Genomic DNA, 23359 nt, shown 5'->3' on the forward strand with positions numbered 1-23359 from the left:
CACTGCACCCACCCCAGCCTCGGACGCGTCCACCTCCACTATTAAGGCTAGAGAGGGGTCCGGGTGCACCAACAGGTGCATCCGTGAACTGTGCCTTCAACCTACTGAAGGCTCTGTCCGCCTCTGCTGACCACCGCAAACGCACCGGGCCCCCCTTCGGCAGTGAGGTAATGGGAGCCGCTACCTGGCCAAAACCCCGGAAAACCTCCGGTAGTAATTGGCAAAACCCAAAAACCGCTGCACCTCCTTTACCGTGGTCGGAGTCGGCCAATTACGCACAGCCTTAATGCGGTCACACTCCATCACCACCCCCGAGGTGGAAATGCGATAACCCAGGAAGGAGACGTCTCGTTTGGAGAACACACACTTCTTAGCCTTGACGTATAGGTCATGCTCCAGCAGTCTACCAAGTACCTTGCGTACCAGAGACACATGCGAGGGGCGGGTGGCGGAATAGATCAGAATGTCATCGATATAAACAACCACGCCCTGCCTGTGCAGGCCCCTGAGAATCTCGTCTACAAAGGATTGAAAGACGGCTGGGGCATTCTTTAACCCATACGGCATGACGAGGTACTCATAGTGGCCCGATGTGGTACTAAATGCGGTTTTCCACTCGTCTCCATCCCGAATACGCACCAGACTATACGCTCTCCTGAGATCCAGTTTTGTGAAGAACTGTGCTCCGTGAAATGATTCCACTGCTGTAACTAAACCCCACTGTGATGGATTTAGACCTCTATAATCAATGCACGGACGCAAACCTCCCTCCTTTTTCTTCACAAAAAAGAAACTCGGAGACGGGTGAGATTGAGGGCCGAATGTACCCCTGTCCCAGAGACTCCGTGACATATGTCTCCATAGCCAACGTCTCCTCCTGAGACAATGGGTACACGGGACTCTTGGGAAGCGCAGCGTTTACCTGGAGATCTATCGCACAATCCCCTCCCGGTCGATGAGGTCGTAATCTAGTCGTTTTCTTTTTTACTGAAAGCGATTGCCATATTCGGGGGGGATGCGCACCGTGGAACCCTGGTCTAGACTTTCCACTGACGTGGCACCGATGTAAACTCCCAGACACCTTCCAGAACACTCCTCTGACCACCCCTGGAGAACCCCCTGTCTCCACGAAATCTTAGGATTGTGCCGAGCCAGCCAGGGAATCCCCAGCACCAGTGGAAACGCAGGCGAATCGATAATAAAGATACTTATATGCTCCATATGATTCCTCTGCGTCACCATGTCCAGTGGAACCGTGGCCTCCCTGACCAACCCTGACCCTAATGGCCGGCTATCTAGGGAGTGCACGGGAAAGGGAGAATCTATCGGCACAAGCGGAACACCCAGCTTGATGGCGAGTTTGCGATCCATAAAGTTCCCAGTTGCACCTGAATCGACTAGCGCCTTATGCTGGGAAGAGGGGGAAAAAATCAAGAAAAAAATCAAGACAAACATGTGACCAACAGGGGGTTCTGGGTTCACATTTTAGAAGCTAAAATCACAATTCATCCCATCATGAAAAATTTCATATTCAAACATTTAAATTGAGAAACATTTCCATGTGAATCCGATAACTCTGATGTGTAGACTTTCCACTGTAGAGTTTATGTCATCTTATCATTGATGAGAATGTCTCAGATGACAACCGAACTGACATCATATTCATTAAGTACCACCGCATATGTTCAATTGTTCAGGTTACCAGAATATAGTTCAATACCCCCCCACCTACTGATGTTCCCAGAATCTCTGTTAACTTGTTATGGCTGCAATCCCCCTAAGTGTCATCAACACCCGCTGAATAGCATGGCGCTACATACAATAAATATATTACTATATATTACTATAAATATTTATATTAATGAAATTACAAGTGCAATATTAGAAAACACAGTTTAGCCTTTTGTTAATCCACCTGTCGTGTCAGATTTTGAAATTATGCTTTACAGCAAAAGCAATCCAAGCGTTTGTGAAGCATGTCAAACGTTTTTTATAATCAAACTTCAGGTTGTTTTTAAAATATATAATTGATAATATATCAACTGCAAATGTCTTTCACAGTAGGAGAGGGGAAAACAATGGCTGTCCAAATTCTGTTGCGCAAGCAAAACTCATGTGACCACTTGACGTGATGTTTTCGTTCTGGCTCATTTTTCTAAATAAAAGCCTAAAACTATGTCTGAAGACTGTTGACACCCTGAGGCAGCGATAGGAAAAGGAATCTGGTTCATATCCCTTTAAATCCAGCAAAGGGAGGCTATGGAACATGGAGTTTTCAAAATAGAAGCCACTTCCTGTTTTGATTTTCCTCAGGGTTTCGCCTGCAATATCAGTTCTGTTATACTCACAGACCATATTTTGACAGTTTTGGAAACTTTAGAGTGGTTTCTATCCAATACTAATAATAATATGCATATATTAGCAACTGAGGCTGTAGAGCTGGCCGTTTACAACGGCATCTTTTCATCCAAGCTACTCAATACTGCCCCTGCAGCCATATGAAGTTAACCAAGGGTTTTGCAAATGTAACCTCAGTAGGGTAGAGAGAGGAAAAAGGGGAGAAGAGGTATTTATGACTGTCATAAACCTATCCCCCAGGCCAACGTCATGACAGCACTAATTCGGTGTGCAATAGTAGGAAGACCACTTTATGCACTCTCAGCTCCAATGTAAATAACATGAGTAAGTCGACCTCTCATAAGCTTCCCAGTAAGCCTTAAAAACTATCAGATAACCCAGAAAAGTGCTACAAAATAGCCCATATTAACATATCTAGCCTAAGAAACAAGGTCCAATGAAGTCAATAACATGCTTGTAACAGATGATATTCATCTTCTGACTATCTCTGAAACTCACCTAGATAATACCTTTGATGACAGTTGTAGCAATACATGGTTATAACATCTACCGAAAAGACAGAAATGCCAACGGAGGCGGTGTTGCTGTCTATTTTCAGAACCACATTCCTGTAAAGCTTAGAGACTATCTAATGTTAAATACTGTGCTGCCCACTCAGGAAAAAAACTACAAACTATAAGCAGTGCCTGCAACCTGGATCAGGTTGTCAGTCAACCTACCAGGGTAGTTACAAACAGCACAGGAATTAAATCATCAACGTATTGATCAATGTATTGATCACATCTTTACTAACACTGCAGATATTTGCCTGAAAGCAGTATCCAAATCCATAGGAAGTTGTGATCACAAAATAATAGCCATATCTAGGAAAACCAAAGTTCCAAAGGCTGGGCCTAGTATAGTGTATAAGAAGTCAAACAAGAAGTTTTGTTGTGATTCATATGTTGATGATGTAAAGAATATTTGCTGGTCTGTGGTGTGTAATGAAGAGCAACCAGACGCTGCACTTGTCGCATTTATGAAACTACTTACTAATAAGCACGCACCCATTAACTTCTTATGGTATAGGGGACGCTTGTGTCCCACTTGGCCAAAAGCTAGGGAAAATGCAGCGAGGCAAATTCAAATAAAATGATATAAAAATCTAACTGTCACTAAATCACACATGTAAGATACTAAATTAAAGCTACACTCGCTGTGAATCCAGCCAACATGTCAGATTTTTAAAAGGCTTTTCGGCGAAAGCATAAGAAGCTATTATCTGATGATAGCACAACAGTAAACAAAAGAGAGAAAAGCATATTTCAACCCTGCAGGCGTGACAGAAAACGCAGAAATAAAAACATAAATCATGCCTTACCTTTGACGAGCTTCTTCTGTTGGCACTCCAATATGTCCCATAAACATCACAAATGGTCCTTTTGTTCGATTAATTCCATCCATATATATCTAAAATGTCCATTTATTTTATATGAAGTGGTGATTAAAGAGCTCAGCCATGTGCTTCTTGTCAGTAACAACCACATCATTAACTTTAGTAAGGTACATGAGCAGCTGTGAGGAGGAGTGTTTATTCTCCAGGTCTTTAACTTTTTACGGATCACTGGGATGCTTACCGTCCCAACTGGCCAACATCCGGGGAAATTGCGGAGCGCGAAATTCAAATGACAGAAATCGTAATATTAAACATTCATGAAAATACAACTGTAACACATCATTTAAAAGCTTAACTTCTTTTTAATTCAGCTTCGTTGTCAAATTTCAAAAAGGCTTTTAGGGAGAAAGCACACCATGCGATTATCTGAGGACAGCGCCACGCACACAAAAGCATTAGAAGCAGAGGTGTCACAAAAGTCAGAAATAACGATAAAATAAATCACTTACCTTTGAAGATCTTCATCTGGTTGCAATCACAAGGGTTCCAGCTACATAACAAATGGGCCTTTTGTTCGATAAAGTCCTTTATATCCCAAAAAAGTATGTTTAATTGGCGCGCTAGACTCAGTAATACACCGGTTTCCCTCATTCAAAATGCATACAAATTAATCCTGTAAGTTACCAATAAACTTCTTCCAAACATATCGAACAATGTTTCTAATCAATCCAAAGGTACCCTAATATGTAAATAAACGATAAAATTTAGACTAAGAATACAGGAGACCATTACCGGAGATGAATAACGAAGTACGCACACACACCGGAACGCGCAACGAACACTACAGCTGAAATGGGAGCCACTTACTAAAACTACAAATTCTAGCTCATTTAAAAAAAACAAGCCTGAAACTCTTTCTAAAGACTGTTGACATCTAGTGGACGCCCTAGGAACTGCAATCTGGGAAGACTTCCTTTTATATTCCCACTGACAGCCATAGTAATCAAGGGTGAAAAAAAAATTGGGATGGATTGTCCTCGGGTTTTTGCCTGCCATATCAGTTCTGGTATACTCACAGACATTATCTTAACTGTTTTGGAAACTTCAGAGTGTTTCCTATCAAATACTACCAATTATATGCATATCCTAGCATCTGGGCCTGAGTAACAGGCAGATTACTTGGGGCACCTCATTCATCCAAACTTCCAAACACTGCCCCCTACCCTGAAAAAGTTAACTGTTTTCCAGCACTTCTTGGGGATAGACCCACAGAGAGAGAACTGCTCCTTAAAGTAACTAACTTTGGCTTTCCGGAGAGCCTGAATGCACTTATTTCTCATTTGCCTGAACGAGAGCCAGTCAGCCTGAGTACGCTTGTGCCGAGTAACTCTGCAAGATCACAGTTGAACCAGGGGATCACTTTTTTTTTATTCTTATTTTCTTTATGGGGGTGTGTTTGTTCTTGTGACTCCCCATCCCGGGTCCGGGAGCGTAATCATCGCCTGACACCAATTAGCATAACGCAACGGACATAAATCTTCCTAGAAAATCTTCCTATTCATGAAAATCACAAGTGAAATATATTGGAACACAGCTTAGCCTTTTGTTAATCACCCTGTCATCTCAGATTTTCAAAATATGCTTTACAGCCAAAGCTAGACAAGCATTTGTGTAAGTTTATCATAGACTCGCATGCATTGCTAGCAGCAGGCAACCTTGTCACGAAAATCAGAGAAGCAATCAAATTAAATTGTTTACCTTTGATGAACTTCGAATGTTTTCACTCACGAGACTCCCAGGTAGATAGCCAAAGTTCATTTTTTCCCCAAATATTATTTTTGTAGGCAAAATAGCTCCATTTGTTCTTCACGTTTGGCTGAGAAATTGCCCGGAAATTACAGTCACGAAAACGGCGAAAAATATTCCAAATTAGCTCCATAATATCGACAGAAACATGGCAAACGTTGTTTATAATCAATCCTCAAGGTGTTCTTCAAATATCTAATCGATAATATATCAACCGGGACAGGTGGCTTCTTAGTAGGAAAGAGCGAAACAATGGTCGCATTTGTCTATTACGCACACATCACTCTGAGAGCCTCCAGCTGACCAATGTTGTCGTTCAGGCTCATTTTTCAAAATAAAAGCCTGAAATTATGTATTGTGACACTAGACACATTTAGGGAAGCCATAGAAAAGGGAATCTGGTTGATAGGGATGCATAGGAACGCAGAGCTTTCTAAATAAGAGTCCCTTCCTGATTGGATTTTTCTCAGGCTTTCGCCTGCAATATCAGTTCTGTTATACTCACAGACAATATTTTTACAGTTTTGGAAACTTTAGAGTGTTTTCTATCCTAAGCTGTCAATTATATGCATATTCTAGCATCTTGTCCTGACAAAATAACCTGTTTACTTTGGGAACGTTATTTTTCCAAAAATGAAAATAGTGTCCCCTAGATTCAACAGGTTAACTAACTTCTAGCCGAGCTTCAATGCAATACAACTCCGTGGCCTCCAACTGCTCTTCAATGCAAGTAAATCAAAATGCATGCTCTTCAACCGATTGCTGCCCACACCTGCCCGCCTGCCAAGCATCACTACTCTGGACGGTTCTGACTTAATATGTGACTTAATAAAATTACCTAGGTGTCTGGTTAGACTGTAAACTCTCCTTCCAGATTCACATTAAGCATCTCCAATCCAAAATTAAATCTAGAATCAGCTTCCTTCACTCATGCTGCCAAACATACCCTCGTAAGACTGACTATCCTACCGATCCTTGACTTTGGCAATGTCATTTACAAAATAGCCTCCAACACTCTACTCAGCAAATTGGATGCGGTCTATCGTTTTGTCACCAAAGCCCCATATACTACCCACCATTGCGACCTGTATGCTCTCTTTGGCTGGCCTCGCTTCATTTTCATCGCCACACCCACTGGCTCCAGGTCATCTATAACTCTCAGCTCACTGGTCACCATAGCAGCACTCACCCGTAGCACGCGCTCCAGCAGGTATATTTCATTGGTCACCCCCTAAGCCAATTCATCCTTCGGCCACCTTTCCTTCCAGTTATCTGCTGCCCAATGACTGGAACGAACTGTATAAATCACTGAAGCTGGAGACTCATATCTCCCTCACTAGCTTTAAGCACCAGCTGTCAGATCAGCTCACAGATCACTGCACCTGTACATAGCCCACCTGAAATTAGCCCATCCAACTACCTCACCCCCATACTGTTATCTATTTTATTGATTTAGCTCCTTTACACCCCACTACCTCTACTCTCCTCTTCTGCACATCTATCACAACAATGTTTAATTGCTATATTGTAATTATTTCCGCACTATGGCCTATTCATAACGGAGGTACCGTTATCCTACCTCATTTGCACACACTGTATATAGGCTTTTTATATTGTGTTGTTGACTGTATGTTTGTTTATTCCATGTGTAACTCTGTGTTGTTGTTTGTGTTACACTGCTTTGATTTATCTTGGCCAGGTCGCAGTTGTAAATGAGAACTTGTTCTCAACTAGCCTACCTGGTTAAATAAAGGTGAAAAAAAGGGTAGTGGCAGCATCATGCCGTGGGGATGTTTTTCAGGATCAAGGCAAAGCTGAATGGAGCAAAGTACAGAGAGATCCTTAATGAAAAACTGCTCCAGAGCGCTCAGGATCTCAGACTGGGGCGAAGGTTCACCTTCCAACAGAACAATGACCCTAAGCACACAGCCAAGACAAAGCAGGAGTGGTTAGGGGACAAGTCTCTGATTGTCCTTGATTGGCCCAGCCAGAGCCTGGACTTGAACCCCATCGAACATCTCTGGAGATGTGAAAATAGTTGTGCAGCAGTATCTACAGAGAAGAATGGGAGAGATTCCCCAAATACAGGTGTGCCAAGCTTGTAGCGTTATACCCAAGAAGACTCAAGGCTGTAATCGCTGCCAAAGGTGTTTCAACAAAGTACTGAGTAAAGGTTTCAATAGTTATGTAAATGTAATATTTCAGCTTTTATTTTTAAGGTATTTTCAAAAATGTCTAGAAACCTGTTTTTGCTTTGTCATTATGGGTATTGTGTGTAGATTAATGAGGGGGAAAATCAATTTAATACATTTTAGAATTAGGCTGAAATGTAACAAAATATGGAAAAAGTCAAGGGGTCTGAATACTTTCCGAATGTACTGTACAACACCTCTATGCTTATGAGCACATGCAGTACGATAGCTAGATTACAAGCCTGTTGATAGTATTGTAGGGGCTAATTACAGAGGTCTCCCTCTTGTAGCTACTGATTAACTTAGCATATCTTGGAGCATGTGAAAGGCTCCAGGACCCCAAATTAATTGGGTGGATCCCATCCTCCTTAAAAAACGTGTTTTGTTTCCAAAAGGTGTTGAAATTGTCAACAAAAGCTGCAATATTCAAGTAGCCATCTGTGAAGAGAAAGAATCCTGCTAAAGCGTCCAGTACCATGATTCAGAGAGGAAACAGGGCCAGATATCATGGGCCTTTTATTAGTGTCTAAGCAGAGAATCAATCAGCTCTTTAAAATCCAGATTCAACTGTTCCGAGCTGCGCTTCATAGTGTTTTAAAACCCACATGGACTACAATTAGAATCGATTTCCATGGCCTGGCATGGAACATTCGTGAGCAGCTTAGTAGTGTAATTCACTCGAGCTCCGGGATAGCACAGTATTTTTGCACCAGGAACAGTGAAATGCTTTTTCAAGGAGCAGCTCAAAATCACGTCTGTAGCTGTGTGGAAATGTGTGTCATTGTCCATCTCTCCAATCAATTTTTTTCTCCCTCTCTCCTTCCACAGGTCTTCTTCATAGAGTCGTTGTGTGACGACCCAGAGATCATTGCTGAGAATATCAAAGTATGTTTCTGTTTCTATTAAGTGTACTAATCTCGCCTGTGAGTCTGTCTGTACTGATCTCTCGTGTATGTGTGTGTGTGTGTGTGTGTGTGTGTGTGTGTGTGTGTGTGTGTGTGTGTGTGTGTGTGTGTGTGTGTGTGTGTGTGTGTGTGTGTGTGTGTACAGCAAGTGAAGCTGAGCAGTCCAGACTACGCGGGTTGTGATAAAGAGGAGGCGGTCGCTGACTTCCTCAAGAGGATTGAGTGTTACAAAGTTACATACATATCCCTGAACGATGAGAAGGACAGGTAACACACACACATACACATACACACACAGGACTCTTCTCTCCCACTCCTCTTTCTCTCCTCGCTCTCCTCCCCACTAAGAGTTTGTCGTATGTTAAGATTTCAACATAGGCAGCAGGAATCTAGTGGATTGGGTAAAGGGATTTAACATCTCTCTCCCTGTTCCCCCCCTGCCCCATTTATTTTTCTCCCTCCTCCCCCTCCCATTCTCTCTCCCCTCTTCTAGGAGTCTGTCATATATAAAGATCTTTAATGTTGGCAGCAGGTATCTGGTGAACCGTGTGCAGGACCACATCCAGAGTCGTATTGTTTATTACCTGATGAACATACATGTAGCGCCGCGGTTTATCTACCTGACCCGCCACGGAGAGAGTGAACTCAACCTTGTGGGACGCATTGGAGGAGACTCTGGCCTGTCCCCACGCGGTAACAAGGTAGGAGACTGGTCTGTCCCCAGAAGGAACCCAGGTAGGAGGCTGGTCTGTAAACAAGGTAGAGTCTGAGGTCGGTCCCTAGGAGGAAACCGGGTAGGTAACTGGTCTGTCCTCAGTAGGAAACAAGGCCGGATACTCTGGTCTGTTCCCAGGAGGAAACAAGGCCAGAGACTCGGGTCTGTCCCCAAGGAGGAAACAAGACAGGAGACTGGTCTATCCACAGAAAGCAAGATAGAGCAAGATAGAGAAAGCAAGATAGGAGACTGGGGTTGGTCCCCTTGAGGAAAAAGGTAGGGCAGTGGTCTGTCTCTAGGAGGGAAAAAGGTAGGATACAAGTAAGGGTCTTGTCTGTAGGCCCTGCATTGAAGATCAAAATTAGCTAAAGAAATGTGTGATAAATAAAAAAGTATACCCGTTTCATTTAACTTCCAAAAAATGGACAGCTGTGCCATATAGATTGCAATATAGCTGGGAAGACATTTTTGATGTACCGATTACATGGTACATGGTTTATGAACCCGATACACAAAACAATGCTGGATTCAAAGAGTTTTTCAATTTAAATTAACCAATGGCATGTTATATTTTAGGGGGATACCACCATCCCAGCTCTGCAGATTTTGCTGCGAAGAGACAGAATTATTAGATCATTTGTTTTGGTACTGTCCATATGTGGCTTGTTTTTGGTCGAAGGCTCAGGAATGGCTGAAGAGTTGCAACATTTACCTGGAGCGAATTCTGCAAAGATCACTGGGTGATTTAAAAAATCATAGTCACTCGATCAATAATATAATTAAAAAATATAGATTTTATTTAGAATCAGTAGAATCTTTGAGACTAGAAAGGTTCAGAACTTTTGTGAAACAGCACAGTTGAAAAATATATGTCAAATATAAATCAAAACTGGATGGTGTTCAGAAATAGATTGGAGACGAGAGGAGCTGAAGGATGGGACTAAAATCAAGCAAAAGATAACTATTGTAACATATATACTGTGTCCGTAAAATTTTTATAGTATGTATAAGCTGGAAGTAGAAGCCTAACCCGGAACCAAACCGGCTGCGCGTGAGCACCATCGTGTGAAATCGTGCATACCACGGGGGACAGATCATGACATGCAGGTTAAAATATTGAAACAAACTCTGGACCAATTATATTAATTTGGGGACAGGTTGAAAAGCATTAAACATTGATGTTAATTTAGTGTGCACTTGCTTGCTAATTTGTCCTATTTAGCTAGATTGCTGTTGCTAGCTAATTTGTCCTGGGAAATAAACTCGAGTTCTTATTTTACCTGAAATGCACAAGGTCCTCTACTCCACAAATTAATCCACACATAAAACAGTCAACTGAATCTTTTCTAGTCATCTCTCATCCCTCCAGGCTTTTTTTTCTCTTGACTTTAAGTTGCGATTGGCAACTTTCATAAATGAGGTGCATTACCGCCACGGACCTCATTCATCTTCAGTCACCTACGTGGGTAAAACCAATAAGGAGATGGCATGTTGGCTACCTGCTTCTATAAATCAATGAGGAGATGGGAGAGGCAGGACTTGCAGCGCGATCCGCTTCAGAAATAGAACTGACTTCTATTTTAGCCCTTGGCAACGCAGAGAGCAGTGTGGGTGCAATAATTTATCAATATAGATTTCAAAATGGATTTTGCAATGCTCACGCACGCAACGCGAGTGGTGTAGTCAGCCTGTAAGTAATTGTTGTCCATTAGTTTACTCCAAATAGGGGAGGGATGGTAGGGTTAAGGGAAATAATTAAGGAAAAAAATATATATATATTTTTTTAGTTTATATATATAAATAAATATATAATATTTATATATTTACCCCCCAAAATATGGGAAATTGGAAATGATGCAGACAATACAAGCTGATCTACCCCCTAAGATTTTTTAAAAGTAGGATTACTGGTCTGTCCCTAGGAGGAAACAAGGTAAGAGATTGGGGTGTGTGTAGTTTGCCAGTGCTCTAGGAGGGTACATGCCAGTGTATCAAAGTCTAAAGGTTGTGTGTGTGTGTATGTGTGTATGTGTGTGTGTGTGCGTGTGTGTGTGTGTGTGTGTGTGTGTGTGTGTGTGTGTGTGTGTGTGTGTGTGTGTGTGTGTGTGTGTGTGTGTGTGTGTGTGTGTGTGTGTGTGTGTGTGTGTGTGTGTGTGTGTGTGTGTGTAGTTTGTTTAGTGCTCTAGGACAGGATTTCCCAACCCTTACCTCTGGCTCCCCCAGACATTCCACATTTTTGTTTTAACCCTAAACTGGCGACTTGATTCAATTAGTCAAACACTTGCTGAAAAAAAAGTGAAACATCTAGGTTGGGAAACCCAGATCTCCGAATCCCTGTGTATCAGCGATCTAAAGGTGTGTGTGTGCATACAGGCATACATGTGTGTTTGTGTAGTTTGCCAGTGCTCTAGGAGGGTACATGCGTAACCAGCAGTGGAGGCTCCTCAGAGGAGGAAGGGGAGGACCATCCCCTTTTCATACAATTGTTTTATTGATACACTTAAGTGTATCCTTTTTAGATAAAGCTACACTAAATATATTCACATGTCACCAAATAATTGATAAAAAAACAGTTTTGCCATGAAGTTCTACTGTACAGTAGCCTCATCAGCACTCTGTTGGGTAGCACCATTGTATAGCCAGAGGACAGCTAGTTTCTGTCCTCCTCTGGGTACATTGACTTCAATACAAAACTGAAGAAGCTCATGTTTCTCACCCCCTTCCATAGACTTACACAATAATTCTGACAACATCCGGAGGACGTCGAATCAAAGTCAAATAGGGGGTGTACATATGCTTATTTTTGTCCTGTTTCACACATGTACAAATGTGTAAACTATAAAAGTGTGTGGTGTGAACTGGAAATGTGTTTTTTAAATATCCCACTCACCCTGAGACACCCTTAGAGAATGGGGTCACAGTATGAATCAGCAATTGCTGGCGACTCTGGAGCAATTAGAGCTAAGTGCCTTGCTCAAGGGCAGATCGACAGATTTTTTTATCTAGACAGATTTTTCAACTTTTAGGGTTAAAACAAAAATGTCTGGGGTGGCCCGCGTAACCAGTGAATCAGATATCTAAAGTGTGTGTGTGTGTGCGTGCGTGTGTGTAGTTTGCCAGTGCTCTAGGAGGGTACATACGTAGCCAGTGTATCAGAGATTTGAAGGTGTGGACCAGCCACATGAAGAGAACCATCCAGACAGCTGAGGGTCTGGGAGTCCCCTACGAACAGTGGAAGGCCCTCAACGAGATAGACGCAGTAAGTTTGTGCGTGTGTTTAGTGTGTGTTTTGTGTGTGTGTGTGTGTGTACCTCTCTTCTTTCCTGTTTGTCAGGAGGGGGTGGGGTGTATGTGTAACCTCTCTGTCCTGCATGTCAGGGTGTGTGTGAGGAGATGACCTATGAGGAGATCCAAGACCACTACCCAGAAGAGTTTGCACTGAGAGACCAAAACAAGTACCGTTACCGCTACCCCAAGGGAGAGGTGAGGAGTGAGAGTATAATGTTTGTATACTATGTGTATGCTGTGTGTGTGTACAATGTGTATACTGTGTATAGTAATGTGTATACTGTGTATAGTAATGTGTATACCGTGTTTGGACCTCTTGGCGTAACTGTTAAAAGTTAAACGTAAAAGTGTTGGCTTGACAGTAGCTGGATCCAGGTTTGACTCCCTGTCGGGACTACCTCCCGAATATGCTACAATAAACTTCCATTGTCGGTTTCGTTGATACTGACTCTAATTGACAACATTTTAGCTCTAACTCCTGAGTCCATTGAAAAGGATCAGCTTGAGCAAGGTAAGATGTAGAATTACTGATCCACAAATAATATCCCCAGCAAAATGCACATTCACAATCAGACATTGATTGATTGATTGGAGACAGTTTATGTCAATTAAAGAACATTTCCTGACATATTCTACCTGCAGCAACACCAGTGGATAATGCTGGAAATAAAAGCAAAGTGCCCTAATTATGAAAGTGTTCCACATTGGATCCTTGCCCTGTGCATCCCACAGCTGTGTAAATTTGGCTGGATGTCCTTTAGGAGATACACACAGGAATCTGGTGACCGTGAAGAATCCAGAAACAATGCAGTTCTTGACACAAACCGGTGGCACCTACCACCTTGCCCCGTTCATAGACATGTTTTTTGTTTTTCACATTCACCCTTTGAATGGCACACATACACATTCCATGTCTCAATTGCCTCAAGCTTAAAAATCCTTCATTATTAATTAACCTGTTTCCTCCCCTTAATTGAGTGGATTTAATAAAGGGATCAAAGTTTTCCCCTGGATTCACCTGGTCAGTCTATGTCATGGAAAGAGCAGATATTCTTAATGATTTGTAGACTCAGTGTATGTTTTTCAGTCCTATTTGTATTTACTATGGATCCCCCAATAGCTGTTGCCAAAGCAGTGAAATAGGCTACTTTCTCATGTGAATTAATTGAGGGGCACACCTCAATTGAAACTGTTGTTAGAAAATCATTTTAAATTGACAAGTTGAAACAGCCTATGTTTGAGGCCAGCGCGTGTTAACTGTTCTGTTGAGTCACAATCACATTTTGGAACTGTGAGTGGATTCTAACATCATGCACATAAAAAAACTCACGCTGTGGCGACAGTTAGATATATTTAGAACTCACGCATGAAAAGGTTAAACACCTCTGTGTTGTGTTAGACAGGTAACTCTTTATCCACAATATAGCTGGGGGTCTAAAGCCATAAAACGTATGTTTTTCCAGCAGCAGACTATGATCGATAATTTCAAAAAACAGCCCCCTATCATCAATTTCTCTCAGCCAATCATCAGTCATTTGTGTAAATGCTGTGCTTGTTGAATGTCCTTCCCTATAAGCGTGCTAAAAGTCTGTTGTCAATTTGTTCACTGTAATATAGCATTGTATGGTCAAACACGATCAAGGGTTGGAAACAGGCTGATTAGTCGGCTATTTGAGCTAGTAAAGGGGGTTTAACTATTCTTACGTAGGGGAATGACTTTTGCTTCCTTCTAACCCTGAGGGTGCACAGTTTCTAGTCGGCTTAAATTGAAGATATGGAAAATAGGAGTGGCAATATTATCCTCAGTAATATTCTAACCAAATTGTAGGAACCCTGTGGCTTGTCACGGTTGATAGACAACAATCCTTTTTTTACCTCTTCCACACTCACTTTACGGAATTCAAAATTACAATTCTTGTCTTTCATAATTTGTTCGGATATACTTGGCTGTGTAGTGTCAGTGTTTGAGGACTTGGTGCAGTGCTTGGAACCAGTGACCATAGGGTTAGGGTGTATTGTGTGTAGATATAATGTCTGTATAATCAGACCACTTGACCTTTTCCACATTTTGGAACATTACAGCTGTATTCTAAAAAAAAATTGTGGTCTCTGGTCTGATGAAACCAAGATTGAACTATTTTGCCTGAATGCCAAGCATCACATCTGAAGGAAACCTGGCATCATCCCTTCAGTGAAGCTTAGTGGTGGCAGTATCACGGGGATGTTTTTCAGCGGCAGGGACTGGGAGACTAGTCAGGATCGAGGGAAAGATGAAAGGAGCAAAGTACAGAGCGATCCTTGATGAGAACCTGCTCAAGAGCTGGGGCGAAGGTTCACCTTCCAACAGGACAAGGACCCTAGCACACATCCAAGACAACGCAGGAGTGGTTTCGGGACAAGTCTTTGAATGTCCTTGATTGGCACAGCCAGAGCCCGGACTTGAACCCAATCGAACATCCCTGGAGAGACCTGAAAATAGCTGTGCAGCAACGCTCTCCATCCAATCTGACAGAGCTTGAGAGGATCTGCAGAGAAGAATTGGAGAAATTCCCCAAATACAGGTGTGCCAAGCTTGTAGCGTCATTGTCACGTCTACTCCCACTCCCCCCTCTTCGGTGTTCAACGTCGCCGATTTACTGACCACCGGTCCTGGCAAATATTATTACGTGCAACTGGCATCATTCATTATGCGCACCTGCTCCTCATGATGAGCCACACCTGGACTCATTACCTCACCTATATCTGGCACTCACTTAGGTTTATTTCCCTGGAAGTATTATCTTGTTTCTTGTATCATTCCATATTTTGTTTATTTTTAAACTCACCACCTGCACCGACTCCCAGCGTCTACGTAACAGATTACTGCCTCAACAAATGGAAGCAGTAGGAAATCAGGACATCTCATCGGACGGTTGACGAACAGGGATACCTACTTCGTCAACACCATAACCAGCTGGCGCAACTGGGGAAGGCTATGGAAGAGGTTCTTCGCAGTCTTCAACGTTTCAAATATATCAGAGAGGCTAGCGGAGGATACTCTACCACCAGTCAATCTAGCAAGCCAGCACACCAGTCCATTCAGCAGTCCACCCAGGTCAGCAATGACCATTTGTCCCTCCCGGAAAAATATGATGGGAACCCATCTAAATGCTGTGGCTTTCTACTCCAGTGCTTCCTCTATTTTGCACACCAGATGGGAGTCCCCACCACTGACAGGTCTAAGGTTGCCATGGTTATTTCTCTGCTGACTGGATGGGCATTGGAGTGGGTTACGGCCATCTGAGAGAGAGGAGAGGAGGAGCTGGATTCATATGAGGGTGTTCATGACTCTGTTAACCATGTTAGGTGACTGGGAATATGGCCGAATCGCAAACAGTGTAGTTATTCCCGCCATAAGGCAAAATGGAGTCGCAATTCAACGGCTCAGACACGAGACGTATGTGGCAGGGTCTACAGACAATCACGAACTACAAAGGGAAAAACAGCCACGTCGCGGACACCGACTTCTTGCTTCCAGACAAGCTAAAAACCTTCTTTGCCCCCTTTGAGGACAACACAGTGCCACGACGTGGCCTGCTACCAAGGACAGTGGGTTCTCCTTCTCCGTGGCCAATGTGAGTAACACATTTAAACGTGTTTACCCTCGCAAGACTGCCGGCCCAGATGGCATCTGAAGCCGCATCTTCAGGGCATGCTCAGACCAGCTGGCTGGAGTGTTTCCAGACGTATTCAATTTTCTCTATCCCAGTCTCTCCCTATCCCCACATGCATAAAGATGCCCACCATTGTTCCTGTACCCAAGAAAGACAATGTGACTGAACTAAATGACCATCTGTTACCATGAAGCTTTGAGAGATGAGTCAAGGATTATATCACCTCTACCTTAACTGACACCCTAGACCCGCAATTTGCTTTCCGCCCAAATAGATCCACAGACGATGCAATCTAGTGCAATTTAGGGCTCACTGCACACTGCCATATCCCATCTGGACAAGACAATTATACGAAAGAATGCTGTTAATTGACTATAGCTCAGCATTCAACACCATAGTATCCTCCAAGCTCATCATTAAACTCGAGGCCCTGGGTCTGAACCCCGCCCTATGCAACTGGGTCCTGGACATCCTGAGGGGCCGCACCCAGGTGATGAAGGTAGGAAACAATACCTCCACTTGCTGATCCTCAACACTGGGTTCCCACAAGGATGCCCCCTCTGTACTCCCTGTTCACCCATGATTGTGTGGCCACTCACGCCTCCAACTCAATCATCAAGTTTTCAGACGACACAAAAATAGTATGCCTAATTACCAACAATGACGAGACAGTCTACAGGGAGGAAGTGAGGGCCCTAGGAGTGTGGTGCCAGGAAAAAAACCTCTCACCCAATGTCAACTAAACAAAGGAGCTTATCGTGGACTTCAGGAAACAGCAGAAGGAGCACCCCCTATTCACATCAACAGCACCACAGTGGAGAGGGTAGAAAGCTTCAAGTTCCTCAGCGTACACATCACTGACAAACTGAAATGGTCCACCCACACAGACAGTGTGGTGAAGAAGGCACAACAGTGCCTCTTTTGGCTTGGCACCTAAAACCCTCACAAACTTTTACAGATGCACAATTGAGAGCATCCTGTCGGGCTGTATCACCGCCTGGTATGGCAACTGCACTGCCCGCAACCACAGGGCTCTCCAGTGGGTGGTGCGATCTGCCCAACGCATCACCGGGGTCAAACTGCCTGCCCTCCTGGACACCTGCAGCACCCGATGTCACAGGAAAGCCAAAAAGATCATCAAGGACAACAACCACCTGAGCCACACATCGCTAGACTTGAAATCACTGGCCACTTTTAATAATGTTTACATATTTTGCATTACTTATCTCATATATATATATATATATATATATATATATATATATATATATGTATACTGTATCTATCCTATTCTACTGTATTTTAGTCTATGCCACTCTGATATTGCTCGTCCAAATATTTATATATTCTTAATTCCATTACTTTATTTTATATTTGTGTGTATTGTTGTGTAATTGTTAGATTATACTGCACTGTTGGAGCTACAAACACAAGCATTTTGCTACACCTGCATATATATTTTTTGCTAAACACGTGTATGTGACAAATAATATTTGATTTGATTTTAACTTTGTGGCAACAGTTTTGGAATTGCCCTTTCCTGTGTCAGCATGACAATGCCCACGTGCACAAGGCAATCGCCCAATATCAGTGCCCAACCTCACCAATGTTCTTGTGGCTGAATGGAAGCAAGTCACTACAGAAATGTTCCAACATCTAGTGAAAAGCCTTCCCAAAAGAGTGGAGGCTGTTATAGCAGCAAAGGGTGGACCAACTCCATATTAATGCCCATGATTTTGAAATTAGATGTTAGACAAGCAGGTGTCCACATACTTTTGGCCATGTAGTGTATAATGTGTGTATCGTGTGTGTGCAATGTTCATATATAATACGTGTATATTATGTGTGTGCGTGTGCGTGTGCGTGTGCGTGTGCGTGTGTGTGTCAGTCGTATGAGGACCTGGTGCAACGTCTGGAGCCGGTGATCATGGAACTAGAGAGACAGGAGAATGTTCTGGTGGTGTGCCACCAGGCTGTCATGCGCTGTCTGCTAGCTTACTTCCTTGATAAGAGTGCAGGTAAGACGATCTAACCACAATCCCATAGCCTCTGACACTACACTACTACTATACTATATACCACTATCACACAGCTTGGGAACCTTTGGAACTCTGTCAATGTTGAAATTATCCATCTGTCAGTCCGAAGAAATGTTTGAGTTCTGTATCCCCATCTATCTCTCTCTCCTCTTTCTCCACTCTTCTCCCATCTCTCTCTCCCTCCAGCGGAGTTGCCATATCTGAAGTGTCCTCTCCACACGGTGCTAAAACTCACCCCAGTTGCTTACGGTCGGTCTCTTTCTCTCTCTTTCTCTCCCTATGAATATTTAAGTAGAAATATTTAACAATGACAATGTTAATTGATATACTAATCAGCTGTAGTCCTGGGGTCTCTATTATTTTTCTCAGGTTGTAAGGTTGAGTCCATCTTCCTCAACATTGAAGCAGTCAACACACACAGAGACAAACCAGTGGTGAGCCAACACACGTGCACCCACTACATATAAAGTTCCCATTTCCAAATCCAACCCTCGTACCGCCTCATATGTACTAAAAGCGTCTAGCAGCAACCTACTCCTGGCTTAACAGCCTTGAACTGTCAGAAAATCTCATTTGTGGATCATACTTAAGCCCCTCTGGTTGTCAGGAGAGCCAATGCAGTGACGTCCCCACACCAAGCCCTACCTCGAACAAAATCCTGCAGAACCTCACCAAACGTAAGGTTTGGTGAGGTACACACACACAAACACACACACACACATCATAAAACCTTCTCTTTCTCTCCGTCTGTCTTCAGAATGTTGACGTGGACAGAGAACCAGAGGAGGCACTACTGACAGTCCCAGACCACATATAGAGGAGGAGAGGAGAGGATGAGAGAGGGTCGACTGATGGTCCCAGATGACATCTGGAGGAGGAGAGGAGAGCTACGATATTGCGACACAATACAGGGAGAACCAATGAAGAGACACCATTGCCGTAGAGACTGAAGTGAAGCAATAAGAGAGACTGCTGGGAAATGGAGTTTAAAGGACCAGACTACATGAACCCTACACTATAATTCTCTGTCTAAACGGTGCTAGAAAACAATGCAACATCTCTCTCAGTGGAACCCTGTTAGTGACAGTAGAATGAAGTGAATTCACAATTCACAAGTCTGTGTGTTAGGATCATGTAGTCTGTCTGTTTGTTAGGATCATGTGTCTGTGTATTAGGATCATGTGTCTACCGGCAGGGTAGCCTAGTGGTTAGAGCGTTGGACAAGTAACCGGAAGGTTGCAAGTTCAAACCCCCGAGCTGACAAGGTACAAATCTGTCGTTCTGTCCCTGAACAGGCAGTTAACCCACTGTTCCTAGGCCGTCATTGAAAATAAGAATTTGTTCTTAACTTACTTGCCTAGTTAAATAAAGATAAAATAAATATATTTTAGGATCATGTTGTCCAGGATTTCACAAACTCGGTCCTCAAGACCCCAAGGGGTGGATATTTTGGTTTTTGCCCTAAACAGCTGATTCAAATAATCGACTAATTATCAAGCTTTGATCATTTGAATCAGTGTTAGGGCAAAAAACAAAATGTGCACCCCTTGGGGTCCTGAGGACCAAGTTTGGGAAACGCTGATGTAGTCTATCAGGATAATCTAGTCTGTCTATGTGTTAGGATCGTGTAGTCTGCATGTGTGTTAGAATCATCTAGTCTCATCATACACTGGTTTAATTCTGCGCTCTGGTCTGGTCCATATTTCCATGCGTGTCCGTGTGTGTTGTTAGCAAGTGGTGTGTCATGTAAAAGGTGTGACTGATTGAGGCTGGGATTCATTCTGAGGTGCGTTGTAGAGCGCATGACATATACTTGGAAATGATCAGTTGTCACCCTGACCATATCCTCTGGTTCTCTAACTATACTACCATTTTCTTCCCTAACGCCATGCATTACCTTCCTACTCTGTCTGGCCCTAACCGACTTAAAGAACATAGCAGAACAAGTCTCATTATGTTCTAGAAAGCCACTATGCGCACGCTCCAGGAAAGCTCGAGCCTTCCGCTCCTGCAACTCCCTGAGCTGCGCCTTTAGGGTTGCAGATCTCTCCCAGTCAAACGACCCGCCGAGGTTGCCTGCCTCGTACTCGAGTTCAATTAACCTTTGGATACGATCCACCTCCCTCCTCTCCTCCCTTTTTTTCCTCTTGCAATACCCTATTATAAAAGCCCTAATCCTCACTTTAACTAATTCCCACCACTCTAACACCCCCTCGCACATGGACCGGAGGCCTTCAAGCCTCCAAAAGAAACCATAAAACCCGTCAACAAAAGCCTGCTCCTCCAGCACATCCCGATCTAACTTCCAGTACCCCCTACCAAAGAGGCAGTCTGGCGACCCCACCTGCAAGAGCACCCCGTCGTGATCCGAAAAGAAAACAGGCAACAGCCGCCCAGACAACTTACCCAAAGACCTGGGTACAAAAATATAGTCGAGCCTCCGCTCAACCCCCCTGGAGTTGCGCCATGTAGGACCGGCCATTTTCGGAGTAGTGTGCAGACCACCATCAACCAGACCATGGCAAGCCATTAGCCCGGTAATGGCGCCTGCACTGCTATCCCCCCCTATTCCTAAATCTGTATTAAAATCCCCCCCTATCACTAATTTCCTATTTCTGACACACAGGGGCGTCCACCATCTCCCTCCTGTCTGCCACCACCTGTGGCCCATACACCACCACTAATCTAAATTTACAATCCCTTATCGTGACATCCACCCCTATAACCCTCCCCTGCATTACCACAAAAGAATCCTCCACTTTTACCTCCCTGTGCCCACACAAAATCCCTACCCCCGATGAGTGCACCCCCCCAATACCCTAAACCGACTCCCCCTTGTCCCACTCCCTCTTAAACCTACTAACATCCACTCCATCCCTCAGGTGAACATCCTGTAAAAAACAAAAATCAAACCCCACACCCTCCAAATAACTAAAAACCGCCCTCCTCTTAACAAAATCCCTTAAACCCCTTACATTTAAACTAACAAAAGTAAAATTAGACCCCATGAAAGAATAAAATAAAAACATGTAATACACTCAAATTCTAAACCCAGACAGAAAAAAAACAAAAACAGGAGACTCACCCGATGCTCCCCTGCTCCATATCTACCGGTGAGACCACCATCCGTACTCCCGACATCCCCCCCTCTTCCTCCATCTCACCAACCCAGGATGCAGGAATAGTGTTTGGCTCCAGGGTGCCCTGCAACGTGGCACGCCTTAGGCTTGTCACAATCCCTCGCCTCGTGTTCCTCAGATCCAAAAAATCTGCATTTTCTTGTGCTGCACGAGGCAAATATGTGTCCGTAGGCCATACAGCGCCTGAAAAATGGGGGCTGACGTGCATAAAACAACGTCCACCTGTCAGCCCCTAGGGAGATCATAACAGGAGGATGGAGGTAGCCACCATGTCCCTTTGGGTCCTCTCTGAGGAGGACCTGGAAGCCCATTCCAAAACCCAAGGGAGTCTTTGAGGTGCCTTGCTGAGGAGACGTTATCCATGTATCTCCCCAAAAAAGCCCTCACCTCTTCGTCCTGCATGTGCATTTGCAATATGATTCTATAGTGAAAAAAATCACCAAATGGACATGATGAAGTCAACACAACGAGTGATGGAAAGGAACAACTATCACTGCCCGGCCATCCCGAGTTCATCTGGCCAGTCAATTTTGCATTTCTGCAGGATTTTTGAGCATGCCATATTCGTGATGGTAAATGCCCATTGAAACAAATTGCAAATGCACGTGCATTTGCAATATGATTCTATAGTGAAAAAAACATCACCAAATGGACAGGATGAAATCAACACAACGAGTGATGGAAAGGAACAACTATCACTGCCCGGCCATCCCGAGTTCATCAGGCCAGTCAATTTTGCATTTCTGCAGGAGTTTTGAGCATGTCAAATTTCTTATGGTAAATGCCCATTGAACCATGTTGCAAATGCACGTGCACTTGCAATATGATTCAACAGTGAAAAAACATCACCAAATGGACATGATGAAATCAACACAACGAGTGATGGAAAGGAACAAACAAATGTCAAATTTCTTATGGCATTTGGCCCCAAAAAAAGTGACTTTTGACTTCCTATGAAATCATATTGTAAATGGACAAATCATATTCCTTATGCACAAGTAAAAACATTTATTTTTTAAATAATATAATAATATGATAATAAAATACAACTAAAGTATGTTGATACAGTTCTTATACGTGTGTAATTGGCACAAAATTTGAAAGAATTTCGAAAAACGGTCCAGAAAGCACTTTTTTAAGGGTGTGTGAAGTTTTTTACAAAATTTTGACATTTTTGACTTTTGACTTTTGACTTCCTATGAAATCATATTGAAAATGGACAAAACATATTACTTATGCGCATGTAAAAAAAAAAATATATATATGATAATAAAATTGGACAAAAGTATATTCATACAGTTCTTACACATGTGTAATTGACAAAAAAATTGAAAGAATTTCGAAAAACAGTCCAGAAAGCACTTTAAGGGGTGATAAGTTTTTGACAAAATATTCATTTTTTCTAAATTTTGCTTTTGGATGTTGACTTGGGTTACATATCCAATATGAAAAACCAAGGGGGACCTGTTGGATTTTTAAAGTGTTACAACTGGCAATTGCCATATGGCATTTGCAATACACTTTGCATGAATCAACGCCGAATTGGGTGGTATTGGACAATGTGTATATGGTTTGTCCGATGCCAATGACTTCCCATTAATTTTTGTCCAATACAGGGGGGTATGCCCTTACATAAACAAGGTTTCAATCATGTTTGATAAACTCAGGATGTATTTTTTTTTGTTCTGTTTAAACTAGATGATAGGAACACTGTGGACAATTTTCAGCAAGTTGCAACATTGAAATTCAGAAATAAGCACTTTTCCATAAACAAGGTCTAAATCATGTTTGATGCACTCAGGATGTAAAAAAAAAAGTTCTGTTTTAACTAGATGATAGGAACACTGGACAATTTTCAGCAAGTTGCAACATTGAAATTCAGAAAACG

The 23359-nt window shown here is 43.0% G+C and overlaps 1 protein-coding gene across 1 annotated transcript in view; it reads left to right on the forward strand.

Annotated features, from left to right (window-relative positions):
• LOC118373653 (6-phosphofructo-2-kinase/fructose-2,6-bisphosphatase-like) overlaps window positions 1–20014 on the forward strand; it is a 37798-nt gene extending 17784 nt beyond the window's left edge. Inside the window, exons 6-14 of the mRNA XM_052460059.1 lie at window positions 8560–8616; window positions 8782–8903; window positions 9130–9337; window positions 12464–12610; window positions 12730–12834; window positions 18181–18310; window positions 18518–18580; window positions 18701–18765; window positions 19089–20014. Coding sequence (XP_052316019.1) covers window positions 8560–8616; window positions 8782–8903; window positions 9130–9337; window positions 12464–12610; window positions 12730–12834; window positions 18181–18310; window positions 18518–18580; window positions 18701–18765; window positions 19089–19148 — 957 coding nt within the window. The 3' untranslated portion in view covers window positions 19149–20014. The remainder of the gene's footprint in view (window positions 1–8559; window positions 8617–8781; window positions 8904–9129; window positions 9338–12463; window positions 12611–12729; window positions 12835–18180; window positions 18311–18517; window positions 18581–18700; window positions 18766–19088) is intronic.
• The last annotated feature ends 3345 nt before the right edge of the window (window positions 20015–23359 follow it).

The sequence above is a fragment of the Oncorhynchus keta genome, chromosome 13, assembly GCF_023373465.1.
Source record: "Oncorhynchus keta strain PuntledgeMale-10-30-2019 chromosome 13, Oket_V2, whole genome shotgun sequence".
Classification (NCBI taxonomy): domain Eukaryota; kingdom Metazoa; phylum Chordata; class Actinopteri; order Salmoniformes; family Salmonidae; genus Oncorhynchus; species Oncorhynchus keta.